Here is a 21,357-nt window from a genome sequence, read left to right as displayed (position 1 = left end):
ATAGAATTGAGTTCAGGTGAGAATGAGGTTTTACATGAGAAATGAGAAAGAATAACAGCCCTTAGATCATGTTACATGTAACGGCCAAGATTAAAAATAAAAAAGGGATTACACTCGAAAATCCCACGCTTCTCTCTCCTATCTCTCTTCTCTCTCCTCTTTCATCCTCTCTCTCTCCTCTCTCGTCTCTCCTCTCTCCTCTCTCCTGCAAATACTAGGGCCTAAAATCAACTAGTTCAGCGATTTTCTGCAAATACTACCCTCTGCTCAACTTCGACGGTTTCAACTTCGACACTAAATCTCAAGTTCAAGTTCGACTTCTTCTGCAAATAGTACCCTCTGATCAACTTCGACGGTTTCAAGTTTTTTCCTGCAATTAGTTCAGCGATTTTCTTCTGCAATTCACCAAAATCAACTAGTTCAGCGATATTCTTCTGCAATTCGACACTAAATCTCAAGTTTAATTGTTGCAGACAGTATGGGAGAGAAAGGTAATTTTTTTTCCGTTCTAGTTTACTTCTTGATTTTTTTTCAGAATTGTGATTATGATTTCTTGACATTAATTATGCGAAAATTTTCGAGTTTATAAAAATTAATTTTCTTGACATTAATTTGTTTAAAAATTAATCTTGTTTAAAATCTGTTTAAGTTTACCAATTCTTTGTCTAATTTTTTTCAAGAACTTGATTTTGGTGGGTTTAATGAAATTTTGGGTTAAAGATTTAATCTTTACTGGTTAAAGATTTAATCTTTTTTTTTTTAATGAAATTTTACTGGTTAAAGATTTAATCTTTACTAAAATTGAATTTTGGGTTTCGTTGTTATCTTGTTATGGGAAATGTGATTTGTTGTTTTGGTTGGTTTTTAGTTTCTGGGTAGTGATTGTTTTGTGTACCCATGTGAGTTTTGTGTTGATTTTGTTGATTGTTAGGTGGGTTTTGTGGGTTTTGATGGAAATTTAGTACAATGTTGGTTGCATGTTCATGGCTTTGTTGGTACTAGCTCCCTAGTTAATTAGTTGTTGATTAGCTTGAATCAAATGACATTTTCATGTTCCTTTGCGAATTTCGAACATTTGGTGGTTGTAATGTTCTTGGGTGTGGGAAGGTTCATAGTTTTAGCAACTTAGCATATAGTTTCAGTACTATAAAGCTTCTTCAACACATAATTTGTTTTGGTTGGTTCACTGGCTAGTTCCCAATAGTTCAATATAGACAGGAATGTAGAGTATGGGTTTTGTAAAAATTAGAGGTCAGAAACATTTCTTTCTTTTTCAACATGTTTATTACCCTGCACCAGAATGCATAGAATGTAGTTCATTTTTCTTATTTATTTGTTGTACCATGACGATTATATATGCTGACCCCAAATAAAATTGGGACTAAGGTTTTGTTGTTGTGGTTGTATTTGTTGTAATACAACAGCTTTGCTCTTCTATTTGTTTGCTAGTACTGTGAGCTGTATGGTTTTTATAGGACAGTGCCTTGCATATAAGATTATAATTTATAAGGTATTCTTTTAGGGTGTGAAGAGTACGGAGCAGTATAGAAATTGCGATTTTCAGTCTCAACAGATTTGATTGATGCATTTTCAGGGGTTTGTGGTTTGTGTTCGATGTAGAGAGAGGATGAAAGAGGAGCTCTTGTTGATGGGTGGTAGCGATAACTTTGACATAGACGTTGAATTTGTTTAGTGTTGTATTCAATATTGACATTCTTAGCATTAATTATTTCACCATTGTTTGTATAATTTTTTACCAGTTTGGAGTTTGAGACTTTTTTTTACCTCATGTATATACTCTCTAGAGCTTGTAATTATCAATCATCTTAATGATAATTGATTACAACTTTTAAACATGTATTAGCATCACTCTAATAGGTATTTCTGTAAAGTTAACTACTCATTCGTATAACTCTAAAGAGGACTGCCATAATTCTAATTTGTACATCCTATAACTCTTAACAAGCATTGTTATAACTCTTAAATACTACTACCTACTACTCTAATTAAGTGTTGTCAGTACTCTAAATAGTATTTCTTATAACTTTAAATAAGTATTGGTGTACTTCTTCACTACTATATCCTACAACTTTAATCAAGTGTTGTCATAATTGTAAATGATAATTGATGTATACATGTGGGGGTTACTTAATGTCATGATGTTTTAGTGATGGTTTAATTTGTGTTTTATCTATGTGTTACTCTTAACTTGAACACCTGTGGCAAACATGATTATATGAGTACCACTATAATCGATATTTTATGTTTTGAATATTCAATTCTGGTTGTATGAATTTGTGATTAGTTTATGTATGTGTATGTAGATATGAACATTGTCGAGGTTGGTAATGTGAACGGTAAGCGTAGTGCAGGTCAAAGTATGGATTTGATTGATAAGAAATGGGCCAAATTACTTAAAAAGGATAGTTTATCACATGTACCGAAACAGAAAAAAAAACCTTCAGAGTTGTCTACTCAATGTAGACCGAATGAGTTGGTAAAGCTTATAAAGGACTTATCTTCGCAACAAGTTCAAGATGTGAATGACATTGGTTTTGGAGGTCTTTGCAGTTTGCATTTGACTCAAAGTCCTACAACCATGATCCCTTTTTTAATAAAGTCTTTTAATCCTGGCAGTTGGGTGTTTAGAATCGATGCGGTGAATAAATTTGTGGTTAGTAAGTTTGATGTGCATGAGGTCTTTTTGCTTCCCATGGGTGATTATGAGGTTGAGAAAATTTCCACTGGTAGAGGATCTAAGGAATCTGATAATATCTTGAAAAGAGAGTTTCGATTTAAGTTTGATGTTGTTGATGACAGACAAGGAATTTTTTTGAAGGATGTAGCTGCTAAGATTCGATCAAATGAGATGCAGGCGGGGGAAGATGAATTTAAAAGTTTGTTTGTCCTTTATGCTATGGGTAGGTTTCTTGCTCCTACGTCGAACAATAAGGTGGATTTGAAACTTTTAAAATCTGTGTCTGAAGTAGGTAAAATAAAAGAATTTGATTGGTGCTCATATGTACTGGAGAAGCTATCTAATGGATTTGTGAAATATCATGTAGATAGTTTGGCTAATCTTGGAGGTTGTGTTATCATGTTAGAAATTATATACTTCCATAGCTTAGTTTTCAAATCTCAGGCGTTACCTAGAGATCCCCTTGTTTAATTTTGGACAGATGAAAATTTCCAAAAACGTATTCATGATGAGTTAGGTTCTGGGAGTTTTGGGAATGGGATGTTGGATTTAGAGAGTCAGCTCTCTTCGCGTCTTCTATGTAATTCAGTACCTTCAGTCCAGGATATCCAAAGGAAGTGTTTGCCTGATATTTCTCACTGCAAGAAGGTAATTAGCTTTGAGATTTCAGATAGCTTGCCTTCTGATGAGGAGATACATAAAACTGCAACAGATGTATGTCCTCCTATAACTCTTATCTTATCATATATTTTTATTGCCTTTTCATGATATTCTATTATGTTTTTAATCATTATTCATGATATCCTGCAGCAGATGAAATGTATTTATTGGAAAATAAATATCATAGTTTAGATATTTTCGTCCAAACTAACTAAATACAACTAGAACTCCCCCTCAAAAAAAATAATACAACTATAAGTCTATAACGGTAATGTAACACATGTTATCATCTCTAGTACGAGGGAGTCTTCTAGAAGATTTTGGGCTAGCACTAGTGTAACTCTTATTATAAATTCATACAACTCTAATCAAATACTCTTGTAACTCTAATTAGTAATTTATATAAGTCTAATCAAATACTCATGTAACTCTAATTAGTAATGCATATAACTCTAATCATATACTCCTGTAACTATAATTTATCAGTCTATTGTGCAGTTGTAGGATATAAGACTATTGTGCTACTCCTGTAACTCTAATTAATAATTCATATAACTCTAATCAAATACTCCTGTAACTCTAATTAGTAATTCATATAACTCTAATTAAATACTCCTGTAACTTTAATTAATAATTTATATAACTCTAATCAAATACTCTTGTAACTCTAATTAGTAATGTATATAACTCTAATCAGATACTCCTGTAATTATAATTTCCCAGTCTAGTCTATCATATATGTATCTTCATATATTTTAAGATTTTTTCCTTTCTTTTTCACAGGGCCTGCATGAGATTTTGTTGTTAATGAAAAGAGACTTGGACGTTGTGTCTTCCCATTATATTGATCGATTGTCAAAAGCAAAGAGTATGATCAATAACGCAGAAAATAAAGGGAAAGATAATATACATGTTTCTGATTCTCCTACTTTGTCTCCAACTCCGGCTTTTGTTCATGAAGATGCATGGCAAGTATATATCGATAATGTCACAGATTCTATTTCTGCTATGAAAAAAGCTGCTGATGATATGCCAACTTTCCAATTACTCTCTCAGTCTGAAAACGAGTTATTAATTGGTGCCAAGGGTTCAGATGTAACTTCCCCATCCTTTGTTGATATTTCAATTATTGGAGATGAGTGTGTTATTAAGTCGTGTTCTCATGTGGACGAAATCAACAAAGAGAGATGGTTGCGTTAGATCTCCAATGTCTTGGTTGCGTACATCTTCTAATAGCCATAATGTCAACAATGATGGTCTTGGTTCTACATATAATTGTGGGATTCAAAATGTCCCTGTCACTTTGGTTTCAAAATTTATGCGCCAAAATGTAACACTATTATCATACATGTCATCCTTCCGGAAACATGTAGTTGATTATTGTATGGTAGATCACAATGAAACTTTGGCACAGAGGTAAACATTATTACCTACATCATACTTCATTATTTTATATTATTTTTTTTAACTTTCTATATATACTTTTTACAGTCAAATTATAGCGTCTTTTGGAGAAAACCACTTTGTTACGCGAGATCAATGGATGGATTTCTTGAAGCCTCTTAGATTTTCAATTAGAGCATCAATATCTTCATCCCTTTCTTCAACGAGACCAATGGTTGTATATATTTCAGTCCACAATTCACCTAATTTTATTTGCTTCATTTCTACCTTTCCACAATCTTTAGGAAAATTTTCATCAAACTCATGAATATGACTTTTGTGTGCTTCCTTCGTCCATCGAGTGAGGATATATTTATCGGGCAACTTATTCAAATGTTTGGCCTTGTAAACCCAAAGAATATGCCTACATACCAATCCAACTCTCTCGAATAGTGAACATGAACATATGGCATCGAAATCATTGGATCTAAAGTGACCTCATAATTCTTTCTTTCTATCTTCAGTGATAGTGATGTATTCCATTCCATCCCTAATTTCAGACCTTGCATGATCACATGTGAAACATGCTGCACTCACTTCTTCTTGAAATAGGTAAAAGATTACATGGGTGTATACTTTAGAGACGCTTGCTTCCATCGGCCAAGGGGTGATAAGTAGAGGGTAGGAAGTATCATTATCTTTGTTCAAACTGCTTTGAGCATGTCTTTGTTGTTGTACAGCCGTTTGGAAACGCAACCAGAACTCAACCAATGTAGCACATGGACTATTGAAATTACCGAAAAAACTATTCTGGCTCTCTGATCTTTGTGTTGTGCGGATTAAGCCAGCTATTGGTTTCTCTTTGAAATATATATGCTGGGATCCAAGACTCCTTTATGTTGAATATGTCATTAAGCCACTTATTTTGCTGTAGATTGAATTCTTGTATTACTTCATTCCACTTATCAACAAACTCTTGTGGCTCTGATTCTTTATCCCAAACACAAGCATTTATCTTATTGAGGAAATCTTTTTCTTTATTGCGTTCAGCTATCCCCACCATGTCATTAGGTTCCGACTCTTCTAACCCTTCTGTATCAGTTGAGTTTGTAATCTGTATGTCTTTCCCTTTCCCCACCTTGTCAGTAAGTTTACCCATAATATGCCACATGCAGAATTTTTGTTGTGCATCATTGAAACTTTTGGGAAAGCTTTCTTCATTGCAGGATCCTGGTCAGTGATAATAAAGTTTGGTTCCTTATTGCCCATAGCTTGTTTGAATTTTTCAAAAACCCACACAAAAGAATTGTCATTCTCTCTTGATGTCAAAGCAGCACCAAAAATCACAGACCTATGAAAAGGAAAGGAAAAAATCTTAAAATATACGACGGAGATACATAAAAGATAGACTAGACTGAGAAATTATAGTTTCATAAGTATATGATTAGAGTTATATGCATTACTAATTAGAGTTACAAGAGTATTTGATTAGAGTTATATGAAAACTAATTATAGTTACATGAGTATATGATTAGAGTTATATGCATTACTAATTAGAGTTACAGGTGTATTTGATTAGAGTTATATGAATTACTAATTAGAGTTACAAGAGTATTTGATTAGAGTTACATGAATAACTAATTAGAGTTGCAGGAGTATTTTACTAGTATAAAGTTATTGAATAACTAATTAGAGTTGCAGGAGTATTTTACTAGTCATAAGAGTTATATGAATTACCTTTTATGATGGTCAATCCCTGTAAATGGGCAGAATACCAAGTTGTACATGTTTGTTCCATACGTAGCATCAAACGAGACAACATCTCCAAAAGCAAAGTAATTTCTCCTACACAAAGCATCGGCCCAAAACACTCTATGCAAACCTTCTTTCGCATTAGCTACATAGTCAAAGAAAAATCCACTATTCATCTCCTTTTGTCTACTTAAGGTGCTTATAAACATATCAGCATCATGTTCTCCAATGTATGCTCTAACATCCCGTGCAAAGTTTTTGAAGTCGCCAACAGTTGCTCCAACATTTCCATAACCACCAACCTTCTCCTTATACATTCGGTACGTCTTTGTTGCTCCAATATTGAGTTTAGAGTTATCAATTATCATTTTTCTTTTGATACATCGTCAAATTTCTTTTCAACTTTTGGAATTGTCCTTCTTCAGGACTTAGTAGCTTGTGGTTATGTCCTTCATGAAAAGACCAAACTCGATATTGGATATCTCATGAAGTCGGAAAACAATCTTGGCTTTGCAACCAACCCGTGTAAGTTTTCTCCTCCTCTTTTGAGTTGGGGAAATTGGCTCAACCGACTCAATATTAGTTGTGTGATTTGCTGCAGCCACTGCCTTCACTCCTTGCTTGTTACACAAAATGTATTTGAATACAATAGTGCCATCCTTTGCTCGAGTCTCGGTAGACATTCTAGTATCAAATCCACATGCTACAGCATATATATTATAAAAGTCTATTGCATCTTTAAGACTGTCGAAAATCTGCCCAACTTTAGGAATTAATTCTGCTGGAACAACTCGAGTGAACTCATGTTCTCCGCATGGGTGATGTTCGTACTTTGCTTAGGTGGTGTAGACAGATTTAATGAGGCAATGTTTATGCTTTGCATAGAGTTACTAGTTCTTGCCTCTGCATATTAAATAGGTATAAACTGTAAGTCAACGATTTAGAATTCAAAGTATTGCACACATAAATTCCTATAACTCTAATCAAGAGTGTCTATAACTGTAATAATTATTTCATATAACTCTAACTACTCACTAACTGTAAAGAAGTCTTGCTATGTAATTAGTAATGCATAACTATAATTGAACTCTTATCACTAGTCAAATACTCATGTAACTGTAATTAGTAATTCATATAACTCTAATCAAATATTCCTATAACTCTAATTAGAACGTACACAACAAGAAATGCCATAGCTATAATTATATCTATTATTACATGTCAAATAATCATATAACTCTAATTAGTAATTCCTATAACTCTTATCAAATAAACTTATAACTCTAATTAAGACGTAAATACCAAGATAATGATATACCTATAATTATTACTCTTATAACTACTCAAAATACCCATATAACTCTAATTAGTAATTTAAAAGGCATTACAAAAAGAAAACCATCAACAATTCAAATATCCCTAATTTATTAGATATAATTCACAAATAATTTAATTTTTTACATTCCCTAAAAAAAATTAATTTTCTATATATCTTTGCACGCATCGCGTGCATATAAAACTAGTATATGACTACTCAAAGTACCCCTATAACTCTAATTAGTAATTCGTATAACTCTAATCAAATACTACTACAACTCTAATTAGAAGGTGAACATTAGTTTGCAAAATATGAATTTCCTATAACTCTAATTAGTAATTCCTATAACTCTTATCAAATAAACCTATAACTCTAATTAAGACGTACATACCAAATTATGCTACAACTATAATTTTAACTCTTATGACTACTCAAAATACCCCTATAACTCTAATTAATAATTCGTATAACTCTCATTAAATACTACTACATCTCTAATTAGAAGGTGAACATTAGTGTGCAAAATATGAATTTCCTATAACTCTAATTAGTAATTCCTATAACTCTTATCAAATAAACCTATAACTCTAATGATGCTATAACTATAATTTTAACAATTATCAAATAAACCTATAACTCTAATGTTCACCTTCATTGACACAATGCATCATAATTGACACAATGCATCATATCATATACAGCAAAATGCAACTAATATTTTAGAGCACAATGCATCATAATTGACACAATGAAGTAGCAGTTGCGTTTAGAAACACAATGCATCATATCATATACAGCAAAATGCAACTAATATTTTAGAGCACATGATCATAGCGAATTTCGTTCCCATGAAGTATTACTTTAGCATACAATATGAATTATGCAGCGAATTATGCAGCGAATTTCGTTCCCAATAAGTACCCCTATAACTCTTATCATATAGGAGTATTACTTAAGCATACAATATGAATTATGCAGCGAATTTCGTCCCCATGAAGCGAGTTTCATTATATAATTATTAACTAATTTTCGAAAAAAAAAGCATACATGTTCATGAATATAGACTAACCTTCATGCGATGCGGTAATGGATTCCATGAAATTTCTTGACAAAAAGAATATGATAGGAGAGATGTGTAGTTGGAGATGGGAGGGATCATACAAACGTTTTTGGAAGAGAGAGAAAAGAGGAGAGAGAAAAAAATTAGATTTTGCATGGAAAGGATGAAAATAGGTAGTTTAAAGTTAACATTAGTTACTTAATCTTGGCCCTTGACAGGATCTAATCTAAGGGTAGTTATTTTTTCTCATTTCTCACATAATCTAAGGGTAGTTATATATATGTTAGTGCTCGATTTCGGAAAATTAGAAAAACAATCTTTATTTAATTTTCAACACCTATTCCAAAAGTTATCTTTATTGCAGAAGCTAATATCTATAACTTTTTCAGAAAAAAAAACTAGTTCAAACACCAAAGCTAATTCAAACATTTGTTCTGTCCTCCTCAACTTGTTTTTGCTCAACTTAAGTATTTGCTAGACTTAACTTATTTTTGTTGAGTCTTTTTTTTTGTTAAGTTCAATTTCTTTATTTTTCGTCAATTGTTGACAGTGGCGTATCCAGGATTCCAACCCTATGGGTTCGGAGCCGATAAAAAAAAAAATTTATTCACTCAAAGTTCAATACATTAATTCAAATATCACAAGCAAGAAATTTCAACTCCATGAGTCTAGACACTACAAAGTTCAATCACATTTAATCATTCATTCATTCACAATCCACATCCACATCCACATTCATTCCTTCAACATTTATTCACATTCACAACTCACAATCCACATTCATTCATTCAACATTTAAATCTGAAATTCATAAAACAACAAATTCATTATATGAGTAATTGAATATTGAGTCTAAGTAATACTAACAAGTAACAAATAACAACTCCACAATCCACAATTCCACATTCATTCATTCAAGTATTCAACATTTAAATGATTAACACAACAAGAATGTCAGCCTTTAGCGTCCGCAAAAATCAGACGCTAAAAACACGGAATCGGACGCTAAAAGAATTAGCGTCCGTTGACGGACGCTAAAAGTCGGATGCAAAACCCCTGGTCGCTAATACTTGGATTAGCGTCCGACAGGCGGACGCTAAAATTTTAGCGTCCGATTTTTACATTTAGCGTCTGATTTTCAGACCCTAATTAGCGTCCGACTTTTCAGACGCTAATTAGCGTCTGAAATGACAGATGCTAATTAGCGTCTGAAAATCAGACGCTAAATGCCTAAATCGGACGCTAAATGTCCAGTACAGTGCAATATACCCTGTCCATTTCAGTAGCTAGTTTCTTTTTCTTTAATACTGTGAACACAAAATGAAACATAAATGGACACAAAATGAAAAGAAAAAACATTGGAATTGAAACATGAAAATGAAACATAAATGGAAGTACTTCTTATTAATTATTATGGTAAATACAACATATTTTACATCCCTCAGTAATATCTAGAACAAAATTACTTGAACTAAAATGTTAAATAAAAAAATTACATCAACTACAATATGAAACAAAACCAATCTCTTCTCATATGGAAGAGAGTATTTCAAAAATACTTTTATTCACTTATCAAAAAAAAAAAAAAATACATCTATTTAACTAATATTTGGATTCAATCTCTTCAAATAATCCTTGAACACATCTGATCTGCAACCACCAAGATCTGCAACCATAGAATTAAAACAACAAAACATTAACACCAAAATTTAACCCCAAGCATAATTAAATGAGATTAACCAAAATTAACCAATTTAACAAGAAAAATAACCAAAGATTAACTGAAAAATTAGTACGAAAAATCAAAATCGAAAATGAATTTTTTAAAAAAACAGAAAACGAAATTAAAATTAAAAAACGAAATTAGAAAACCACAAAACCCAAATTTTTTTTTTTAAAAAAATCAAACTTAAATATATACAAATACTTTATAGCGGAAGATAGAATTTTTTTATAGAAAAAAAAAGGACAAAGATGTTCTTAAAAAACTTAGATCTACCATAATACTAACCCCCTAAAAACAAAAAAAAATATCGAAAAATATAAAAAAAAAACATTTTAAATAAAAACCCCACCCACCCAGAAAACCCACCCACCCACGAACCAAAAAACCAGAAAACCCACCGGATCTTCGATGATGCTGAGCGATGAACACTTTCGGCGGTGACAAAAACCCACCGGATTTTCGATGATGCTGAGCGATGAACACTTTCGGCGGCGACAAAAACCCACCGGATCTTCGATGCTAAGCAAGGATGGCAGGGGTTCGAAGAGGAGAGAGAGGGGAGGGAGGGCCGCGTAAGTGAGAGAGAGAGGAGAGGGAGGGCCGCGTAAGTGAGAGAGAGAGAATGAGGAGGGAGTTAGGGTTTGAGTGAGAGAGAGAGAATGAGGAGGGAGTTAGGGTTTGAGTGAGAGAGAGAATGAGGAGGGAGTTAGGGCCGCGTATATGAGGAGAATGAAAGTAAAGGGCTGCCACATGGGTCGATTTTATTTTAATATGGATTATAATTAGCGTCCGCCTTTTCAGACGCTAATTAATCAAAATCGGACGCTAAATAGCGTCCGGTTAAAAGTCGGACGCTAATTTTCGCAAAACGGACGGTAATTTGCGTCCGCTCCGTAGACGGACGCTAATTTTAGAAAAACGGACTCTAATTTGCGACTGACTGTTATCCGACGGTAATGTTGAATTTACCGTCCGCTTAAGGTGCCGGACGGTAAATTCAGACGCTAAAAGCGCTCATTCTTGTTGTGTAACAAAATTACATAACTACAATTACATATTTTAATCATCTAATGTCTAATTTCTATAAGAATAAAAGAATAAAGGGAAATTCTCACTAGTAACCCCTTTTTTTTCCAATTTCTCAATGGTAACCCCCTTTATTTTTTTATTGCCAATGGTAACCCTCAATTATGAGTAATTCTCAACCATGACCTTAATTAGATTATTTTGGTATTAATTGACATTAAATCAGATAATTTGAAGTTATCTTTGGTTAAATCAGATAATTAGCACACACACTTTGACACACTCTCTCTCCTCACCCAACATACCCACCCCAACCACCCCCTCCCCAGCCACCCCACCCCCTGCCCCGCCACCCCAAACCCTGCCCCCACCTAAACCACCGTCCCAACCATCCCCCACCCCTGAAACGCCCACCCCCGATTTCCCCCACCCCTGAAAACCCCACCACCGAACCCAGCCACCCCGAAACCCCCGCCCACGACTCACCCAACCACCGAACCCCCCCCCCCACCCCGATTCCCCTTCCCCCGAAACCCACCACCACCAAACCCCCACCCTCGAAACCACCCCCCACCTCAGCCACCCCCAACGAGCCTCCCTACCCCACCTCGATCCGACCACTCCTAGCAACCCCCACCCCTTTTCGACCCACCTCAACCACCCCCACCTCATCACCACCGAAGCCGCCCAACCCCCCACCCCAAACCGCCCCAGCTGCCAGACCCCTTCCCTTAATCAATTTCTGTTTTTTTTCTTCTTTTTTCTGTTTTTCTTTTTTCTTTGTGGTAGTTTTGAGCTGGTAGCAGGGTAAATTTCGAGGTGGTATAAGGCTGTAATTGTGGTGGTTGTGCGGTGCTGCAGGTTGGTGAGATGGCTGGGTTGTTGGGTGGGGGTGGTCATTTGGTTTGCTGGGGTCGTGGGTGGGGGATTGTTCATGGTGGCTGGATTTTTTTTTGGAAAAATAATTTTGTAATTAATATTAAGAATATTGTAATTAATATTAAAAATATATGTTAATAAGTAATTAGAGGTGTTAATTAGTGATTTAAGGTCATGGTTGAGAATTACTCATAATTGGGGGTTATCATTGATAATAAAAAAATAAAAGGGGTTACCATTGAGAAATTGGAAAAAAAGAGGGTTATCGGTGAGAATTTCCCAAGAATAAAAGACTAAAATCTGAAATAGTGAAATTCATACCTGATAGACGGGTTTTGAACCTCAGACCTTCTGAATCCCGCGCGCACCAACAGGAAGAGATACAAAACCACTGGGCCACATGCTTCTTTCATGGTTTACTTTGCACGCAAATAGTATATATCTAATATCTAAAATATTTTTTAATTTTAAAAAAAAAATTGGGCAATTTTTTTCGAAAAATCACTGGGTTCACCTGAACCCAGTAAACCCATAGTAAATCCGCCCCTTATTGTTGAACTCGTTTTTGCTGAACTTATTTTTGCTAAATTTAACCTATTTTTGGTGAAACTTATTGTAATAATAAGTTAAGGAACATAACCAAATACTATTTTTCACCATTATTGTAGTTTTGAATTAATCTAAACATTAAAGTTAATTCCAATGCTATTATTGAATCCGTCCTAAATGAACTCATCTAAACTTATTTTTTATGATTCTTTTCCAAATGAAGAGGATAAGAAAAGGAAAACAAATAAAAAACTATAGCACACCATGTAATTTCAACCAACTCCTCGCAACAAAAAACTTCAACCAATTCCCCTCAGGAAAAAAAAAAAAAAACTTGCAACTAATTCCCGCAAAAGATAGTTGGTGAGACGAAAAGTATAAAAGGCGTAATATGGCGCGAAATGCATTTGAAATGCTCATTGCTGTCTGAACTTGAGACGAAAGGAGAGAGAGAGACAGCTTCAATTTTCGGATTTTCTGCACTATCCATCCGCCATTGCTACAGAACTCCGAAGTCGTGATAACCTAATTGTGGTCGACAGCTTCAATTTCGTTATTCGAGCATTTCAAAATGCAGAAATTAGGGTTTTTCGGCATGAAAAGCTTAGATCAGTTCAAATCTTTCACAGGATCTGCTTCAGGAACAGCGAAAACCTTATCAATTTCTTCTCGTTCATCTTCGGATTCAATTACTTCAGGAAGCTTCGCGAACTTGAAGATCACTGCTGGTTCGTTACCTAAGTTTCCATTCTTAATTACAGAGAATTATCTTCTTTTTTGTGCTAAATTTGATGCGAATTTCAGAGAAATTGGTCAAGGAACAAGCGTCTGTGAGAACGGATCTTGATTTAGCAGTAATTCTCTCTCTAATGATCATTTAATGTTCAAATTCTGAAGTTGCAATTAGTACTTTGCTGAAGTATCTGCTTCAATTTGATTTTTGATTTTTTTTGCAGAATTCGAAGTTAAAGAAATCTCTGGAGCATATTCATCTTCTAGAAGAGAAGCTACAAACAGCGTGCAATGAGAATGCGAAGCTGAAAGTGAAACAGAAAGAAGACGAGAAGATCTGGCAAGGGCTGGAATCGAAATTTTCTTCTACAAAAACCTTCTGTGATCAACTCACCGAAACATTGCAGTTCTTAGCTTGCCAAGTTCAGGATGGTAAGTATACCTTCAAACTTTATTGAATTTTGTTTTACAACTTGTGTTTCTATATTGTTCGAGTTATAACCAGATTTATGTGTATTTGAACAGCGGAGAAGGATAAGGAGTTGATAGAAGGGAAATTAACAGAAAATTTGGTTGCATTGGATAATATTAATGATGAAATGAAGAAGTTATCCCTTAAATTGGAGTCAGCAGAGGAAAATATTAAAGAACGTAAGTTTCTTGTCCTGTTAGTATTGAGTTCATGCAAAACGATTTATGTAATCTCTGGTCATGACTTAGTTAGCAAATATCGCAATTGTTGTTGAGTCTACATGAAGGAATATATAAGAGTACATCTTATTTGAATTCTTTACCCAGGTGACGAGGCACTTGAGGAACTTAAAAGGCAGAAAGAGGAACAAGAGGTACTTTACGAAAATGAACGATCCAAAACTACCAAACTTATGGCTGAAAAAGGTAGTCAAACGTGAAACTACAAATGTTCCCTCCCCTTCCCCACAATTTTTGTAAGCAAAAGATATGAATTGAAGTAGTTGCATAACATAGTAGAGGCATATGGTGACTGTACTGATGTCTGTGGATATAAATGTTTGCTCTTATTTGTTTGTCAATTAAAGCTTGATAGCATATACCAGGCAGATCAGCGAGTTTATTAGACAGACCATTTGTTATTGATAGACTTGGGCAACTTAAGTTTAGTCTCTATTTCTCTATATTTGTTTTGTATATATTTGGTACTGTACCAACTTACCTGTAGATTTGTCCAAATTTGACCTTTCCTGGATGACTTAAAAGATTTTGAATACAGTGGAAAGTCGCTTCACTGTGAAGATATTTTCGAGGATTTACTTGTGTTGCATTGCTTGCAGATGATTTTATAAAATGCCTTGAAGCATACCTATCCACAAGCAGATTGGCTGGTGAAAGTTTAAAGTCAAAATTGGATGATGCGAATAGGGAACTAAATTTGAAAGAAGAGGGTCTTACTGAGATGAGAGTTTCTCTTGAAAAATTGGAGAGGGAGAAACTTGATCTTCGATCTAGCAACGATGAGTTTGCTAAAAGATTAGCGGCATCAGTGCAGGAGACTCAAAATCTTAAGGATGTCGTTGATGTTTTCGCTTCAAAACTTATTGAATTGGATAAGCACAGTTTGGCTATTTCAGACAAGATCTCTAAGCTCTTCTCTGGGTATGATTTTTGCTCGAAGTTGGTTGAACATGAGAAGGATCTCAATACCAAGAAGGCTCAAGGGAACTATGATCTTCTGCATCATCAGAACATGCAGCTTATATCAGAAAAGGATGAACTTCAATCATGTAAACTGGGATTAGAGGATAAAGTATACGAGCTACGCATAGCACAAGAGTCTGCAATGGTGCAGCATGCTGATGAATGTCGTTTAACAGAAGAGAGGATTCAAAAGTTAGAGTGTGAAATAGTGGCTCTTGTTGCTAAGAAAATTGAAGCAGAAAAGTTGGTTTCTGAGTTGGAGGAGCAAGTTCGCAATCTTTCGGAGAGCCTAGGGTCATCTGATAATGAAAAGGTTTCTTTTTGGAAAATTAAGCGGATATATGTTTATCATTAGCATCAAATACCATCCTCTCAGTGACCCTTCATAAAACTTGCAGAAAGATTTGCTGATTAAATTGTCAGAGCTAGAGTCAGAGAAGAAGGAGAACACGGAGAAGCTGCAAGGAGATATACAGAAAAAGGAGGATGAAATCGATGGATTTCAGAAGGAGATTTTGAAGACTAATCAGCAGGTGATGTCCTTGGAGGAGCAAGTGAACAAGCTTCATTCCACAGTGGAGGAAAAGGAACAGCTAATCATACAATACAAAGACAAAGAGAAGCAACTGGAAACCCTAAAAGCAGAGGTTTCTTTAATTATCTTGTTAAGATTCTTTTTAAAAATAGTCATTATGACCTGGGATGAGCTTAGAAATCACTTAAAGTTTTTTCACAGATCAAGGCACAGTTAGTTACTGCAGAAAGCAAGCTTGGAGAAGCTAAGAAGCAGTATGATGTTATGCTTGAATCTAAACAGTCAGAGCTGTCAAGGCATTTGAAGGAGATCTCCCAGAGGAATGATCAGGTAAGTCCTTTTTCCTTGAACGTTGCAGGATGAAGACATTATTTGAAAATTATGGCACTTTTTTTTGACATTGGCTGGCTTCCAACAGGCAATAAATGACATCAGGAAGAAATATGAAGTTGAGAAGCAAGAGATCATGAATCTTGAGAAAGAGAAGGTTGGCTATTTCTATTTCAACTACAATTATCTTTTTCTGAGTATAAATTCGAGTAATTGTTTAGGTTGTTTCAATACTTCGGAAAAAGGAAAAGATTGAGGATGTCTGTTTGTACCTTTAGGCAGACAAGACTGTTGTAGAGATGGAAAGGGTGTGTGAGCAAAGACTTAACCAGTGCAAGGAAGAATCAAAGCAGACTTTGGCTCGCATCCAAGAAGAGCATACTGCTTTGGTATGTGTCATTAATATAATCTAACTCATAGCTGAACCAGTTTTGAAGTAAATATATGATTCTCTTGTCCAGTCGGTATGCAATTGAATATTCTTTGTGCATACAAGCTGATATTTTTGTTCCCCATTATCTTGACTTATATGCAAGTTATGTCTGCTAATAGTAAAATCGACAAATGATATCCTTGTCAACAAAGTTGGATGAACCTCTAATGTGAACATTTTCAAATTTGGATTAAAATGGACTAAATCAATTGTTTCATTTAAATCTCCTTTGTTTCTTGTTTGCTTTGTAGTAGGCCAATAGTTTCCGTTACATTAAAGGGTCAATGAGAAACAGTTTCCTTTAAGTTGTAAAGCAAGGCCGAAAAAGCCTGTGTAATTGTAAGAATAGGGTTGGGTACAAGCGACTCTATCTTACTATGAGCTTTGTGGGAGCTTTCTCAGAGGCATTGCAATGACAGTTTGGTGCAAAACCAATGAATGTTGTTGGCGGGTTTGTTTGATAAGTTAGGTACTGTTAGACCATGCTGGTCCTGGATCCTGCAGAAGCTTCACTTTGAAATTGCATGATAGGCAAGCACTTTTACATGTTCTAGAAGGGGTGGCTTATTCGAGTCTGGGCCTCTGGGGACCTTATGATTGATGAATTATTTGCAATTGAAATACTAAACACCTAATTGTACTTTTCTCCCGGTGTATTCCTAGATTGATCGCATGAAAAACGAGCATCAAAGAAAAGAATCCAATCTTCACTCTGACCACCTTGAAGAGCTGAACCGTATCCAACTCCAGGCTGAAAACGAACTGAGAGAGGTCACGAAGCTTTCACTTTTAGGAACTTGAGCACTCAAGCTCTCATCGCTGGATAATTTCTTTTTCCTTTCTAACCTGTTTGAGGTTGCCAGAATACAATGACAATGAAGAATGAGCACGAATCCCAGATAAGAGCTTTGAAGTTGCAGCACGAAGATGAATATAGGAAACTTCAGCAGGAGCTGGATCTTCAGAAATCTAAAGTGCGTGTTATCGCTTTAGCTTCAGTGGATAGGTTTATTTTGTTTATTTTATTGACTGGGATCTAATCAATTACAGGAAGAAAGGCAAAGGGCTCTGTTGCAGCTACAATGGAAAGTGATGAGCGACGTACCCCAAGATGACCAAGAAGTGAACTCGAAGAAGGTTCAACCCTTATTTCATTCACTCACTCACCCCCCCCCCCCAACCTCCCGTTTCTTTGATGGGTACGATATGCATGCTGTGGAAAGATACCCAAAGCATAAGTTGTACTTTCTAATCCACAACATATGTTTACATAGATATTATAAATCTAGTAAAAGAAATGCATTGCTTTAAATTTGTGCATTGGTATATAGAATAACCTATAAAATGTTATAAAGGCTATTTGATGTTGCATTGAGATTGTAAAATATCTTATTGGATAAAACAAAAGGCTAAAAGGAGCATACATTTTGGATCGGAAGGAGTACCGACCTGAACATTTGCCTGCATTTTCCCACTTTAAGTATAATGACATGACCTATTATCAATCAAATAACTGGTACAAGTGTACATTATGGATATTTATATGGCTATTAGTTTTCTATTCTGTCTAAATCATAGCTCTATTATATTTATTGCAAATGTATATGCCTGGTAACAGAGTAATATTTTGGTAGGTGAAAGCAACATTGTTTATTTCTTTCTTTCCATCAGGAACACTCTGTTTCATCGATGAGAAAAAAATATCCAGATGGCATGAAAAAAGGCATGCATGCTCCGGTGAGCGAGCCAAGTGAACTGAAGAAAGAAGTGCTTTTTCCCTATTGATAATCTATTTCAAGGTTTTATTGCTATTGCTGTGATTATAGTTATATTTGACTGTATAATAACACAGGTTTCACATTACCAAGCTACAATACAATCTCCAGTATCAAGCTTGCTAAGGAAAGTAGAGAGCGAAAAAACTGGAAATGTTATGGGTATATCTAAGCATGGAAGGAAGGTGAGCTGTTCATAATTCACCCCAAACTCCCATATATGAAACGCCTATAAGTTGTTTGACGTGCTGTTGGAGATCATCAATGAATTATTTATCTGATGTTTCATTTGACAATTAGGCAGCTTATCAGTTACCCTTTTAACCTACTCCTTCTATTGCAGGTAACTCATCGCGAATATGACGAGGAAACAACAAATGCAGAAACCCTTACCAAACGAAGAAAAACCAAGAGCACTGTCATGTTTGCGGTATGCACTTACATTGATCCCAAAAAACAGTAAAACTTTGGTGGAAGAAGTGGATTGCTGGGAAGTTAATCTGAAACTTTTTATACATGCTGTTGTAGGAACCAAGAAAGCATAAGAAGGTTGCTACTCCTAAAACCAATACTCCTAAAAGCACTATCAAGGTAATGAAAGCTACCCGTATCTGCACTACATGTTCTGGTTGTTTCTGTACCATATACACTGAGTATTTCTTCTTGACAATTAGAGAACAACAAGATTTGTCTTTCTGTAGCGCTTCACAGAGTGGTCACATGCTGTAGGATTCTCATTAAAATCTTGCAAATAGTTATTGTTCAACTTGTAGTTTGGACTGTGGATTTAAACTGCATGGCTCCTCTTTCATTTATGAACTACCGCATGAAAACTAGTTAATGGCTTATCTTTTTGATGCAGGGAACTAGGACAATGGGTTACTCTCAGCCTACAAATCTAGTCGAATTGTTTTCTGAAGGATCTCTGAATCCATATGCAGACGGAGACGATCCCTATGCATTTGATTAGATGTAGGTAGCCATTTTCTAAAAGCTTGTGCAGTTTTTCTTTATGAATTGGTGCATTTTTTTCTTTACCCTGGCTTCAGTACTTATGATACAGGAGTTCTCATCCTAGCTTTCAACTATAAAAATTTAAAAGTGATTAAAAAATTTCTTCCAACTGAGGGCTTTTCGTTGTCCGAAATCCTTCCATGGCTTGATAGCGTACTTCTACTATGTGGATTATGAAGACAACAAAAGGGAAACTTGATATTAATATAATCTGGTATATTGATAAAAAAAATCTTAGTTCCTGATATTTTTCCTTTTTGGCAAATGATGGCAGGTAATGAGTTCCTTCTATAGGCCGACAAGTGTACAACGATTTAACTGGTTATAGAATGTTAGAGTGACAGCAAATGCAGTTTTTTCATGTCCAACTTTAGCGTCAGGATCACACGTAAAAATCCTCGTCGATTACAGGTCGACGAGAAGACTATAACTCCTGTATATGATGTAGAAAGTAACTGTCTATATTGTGGCAAGTATCTCTATATCAATACTCAATAGTTTTTCAATTTTTGAAACTCATTGTTCCACTGCTACTTGTTAGAATCAGCTACGCCCGTCATTAGAATTCTTTTTTGATTCTTTTTCATGGGCTTCATCTGAAGCATCAATTTTGAGCCTAAACTTCAAATGGTTTCATGAAATTATTGTGATGCAAGATGGTATTGAACTTAAAACATACAATTGTTCTAGCAACCCACAAATCATGCCAGTTAAGAGCAATAGCAGGTGTTTCTTGGTTGCACGGTGTACCAAAAGGGTCCAATACAAAGTACAAGATGATCATAGTATCTTTTTTTGTTTCTTCTAATTTGGTTCATTTTAGTGTTTAATTGCATTACATTTTGGCATGAGAACCTATACATAATATTGAAAATGTAAAACAGAAAACACTGAACTACTATCAATCAAAAGGAAAGTCATTCTTTAACAGAAAAGAAGTATGTCGACAATGACTCACTCCTTTTCTTGTGTTTCATTTTCCCAGAACAGGAGTGTGTCATTTCCTCTTCCTCTCTAAGAAATAAAAGCCTCCAAAAATGAGAGACCCAACATATTAATGAAGTCTCTATGAAGGGAATGCTCCTACCTTCCCAAAAACTCGAGGTTACTCTCTATCCTCCAATGGTATATATCTCTTCAGTATGCAATTCCTTCCAGAAGTAGCATCAACCAAATGATAACAAAAAGGAGTAAAAAATGACGCAAAATTGCATGACATCACCAGTGTGGTACTATAATGAAATATGATTCACACCTCCAGAAAGCACAAGTGGTTCACAAGAGCACATCGCAAAAGCGTATTCGGCATTTTCCTGGTGTCCAGTCAATATCTGCATGAAAAGGGATCAGCTAACTACTGAAATCAGATTTCAAACATGATAAATTTTCAATCTTGTTAAATTGCCAAGCTGTTGCAGAACAATATGAATGGTACCACTAAAGGCTTTCTCAAACACATGACGACAAAATGATTAACAAGAAGGTAGACTTCAGGCACACCGAATCTGGACGAGAGCTATGAGCTCCTAAAATAGCATGACGACTAAGTTGATTTTCCACATCCTATATCAAAACCTGAACAGAAGCAATAAGTTAACTTTCAACTTGACATTAACAATGACAGCAATCTCAAAGGTCGCATACAATATATGCATTTCAATCCTCATGTTATGGACCTGCATACCTATTTAAATAAGCAACTCACGTCAGGGCTGTCAGTGTGTATAGCCACTATGTTACTGTTCTGTGGGAGCTCTCTGATCCTGTTGACCCGAACACAAGCAAACATATTGTAGCTACCAATATGAGACTT

At 35.2% G+C, this 21,357-nt stretch overlaps 2 protein-coding genes and 1 long non-coding RNA gene across 5 annotated transcripts; 1 reads left to right on the top strand and 2 right to left on the bottom strand.

Annotated features, from left to right (window-relative positions):
- Nucleotides 1-5,698: 5,698 nt before the first annotated feature.
- Nucleotides 5,699-6,850, bottom strand: LOC125492352 (protein FAR1-RELATED SEQUENCE 5-like). The gene is made up of 2 exons (XM_048634749.2): nucleotides 6,479-6,850; nucleotides 5,699-6,092 (listed from the first exon to the last, which is right to left on the bottom strand). The coding sequence occupies exons 1-2, from the start codon at nucleotides 6,808-6,810 to the stop codon at nucleotides 5,825-5,827; spliced, it is 600 nt and encodes a 199-aa protein (XP_048490706.2). The 5' UTR covers nucleotides 6,811-6,850; the 3' UTR covers nucleotides 5,699-5,824.
- Nucleotides 6,851-10,249: 3,399 nt separating this feature from the next.
- LOC125499623 (uncharacterized) lies at nucleotides 10,250-11,445 on the bottom strand. The gene is made up of 2 exons (XR_007276585.2): nucleotides 11,050-11,445; nucleotides 10,250-10,537 (listed from the first exon to the last, which is right to left on the bottom strand). It is a non-coding gene; the product is annotated as an uncharacterized LOC125499623 (long non-coding RNA).
- Nucleotides 11,446-13,242: 1,797 nt separating this feature from the next.
- Nucleotides 13,243-20,185, top strand: LOC104892358 (synaptonemal complex protein 1). 3 transcript variants are annotated; one of them, XM_010678280.4, is made up of 19 exons: nucleotides 13,243-13,779; nucleotides 13,856-13,905; nucleotides 14,008-14,215; nucleotides 14,309-14,434; nucleotides 14,582-14,680; nucleotides 15,094-15,770; nucleotides 15,856-16,104; nucleotides 16,194-16,322; nucleotides 16,411-16,479; nucleotides 16,601-16,711; nucleotides 17,419-17,526; nucleotides 17,619-17,729; nucleotides 17,806-17,892; nucleotides 18,427-18,492; nucleotides 18,608-18,715; nucleotides 18,874-18,960; nucleotides 19,059-19,121; nucleotides 19,393-19,502; nucleotides 19,819-20,185. In XM_010678280.4, the coding sequence occupies exons 1-18, from the start codon at nucleotides 13,623-13,625 to the stop codon at nucleotides 19,498-19,500; spliced, it is 2,613 nt and encodes an 870-aa protein (XP_010676582.2). In that variant the 5' UTR covers nucleotides 13,243-13,622; the 3' UTR covers nucleotides 19,501-19,502; nucleotides 19,819-20,185. The 3 variants fall into 3 exon arrangements, with proteins under 3 accessions (XP_010676582.2, XP_010676574.2, XP_048498234.1); XM_010678272.4 differs by having other exon boundaries at nucleotides 18,427-18,522; XM_048642277.2 differs by having other exon boundaries at nucleotides 18,427-18,522; nucleotides 19,393-19,506.
- Nucleotides 20,186-21,357: the final 1,172 nt, after the last annotated feature.

Source organism: Beta vulgaris, chromosome 1 (assembly GCF_026745355.1).
Source record: "Beta vulgaris subsp. vulgaris cultivar EL10 chromosome 1, EL10.2, whole genome shotgun sequence".
Lineage (NCBI taxonomy): Eukaryota > Viridiplantae > Streptophyta > Magnoliopsida > Caryophyllales > Amaranthaceae > Beta > Beta vulgaris.
The sequence above is the reverse complement of the archived record's forward strand: the minus strand, read 5'-3'. Positions and strand labels throughout refer to the sequence as shown.

Bases quoted from the DNA above. Each gene is read 5' to 3' on its own strand.
- LOC125492352 (XM_048634749.2), bottom strand. From the start codon at position 6,810: ATGTATAAGGAGAAGGTTGGTGGTTATGGAAATGTTGGAGCAACTGTT. The intron at 6,093-6,478 runs GTAATTCATATA...TCCTTTTCATAG, and splicing joins GGGATTGACCATCATAAAAG to GTCTGTGATTTTTGGTGCTG.
- LOC104892358 (XM_010678272.4), top strand. From the start codon at position 13,623: ATGCAGAAATTAGGGTTTTTCGGCATGAAAAGCTTAGATCAGTTCAAA. The intron at 18,961-19,058 runs GTATGCACTTAC...ATGCTGTTGTAG, and splicing joins AGAGCACTGTCATGTTTGCG to GAACCAAGAAAGCATAAGAA. The intron at 19,122-19,392 runs GTAATGAAAGCT...TTTTTGATGCAG, and splicing joins CTCCTAAAAGCACTATCAAG to GGAACTAGGACAATGGGTTA.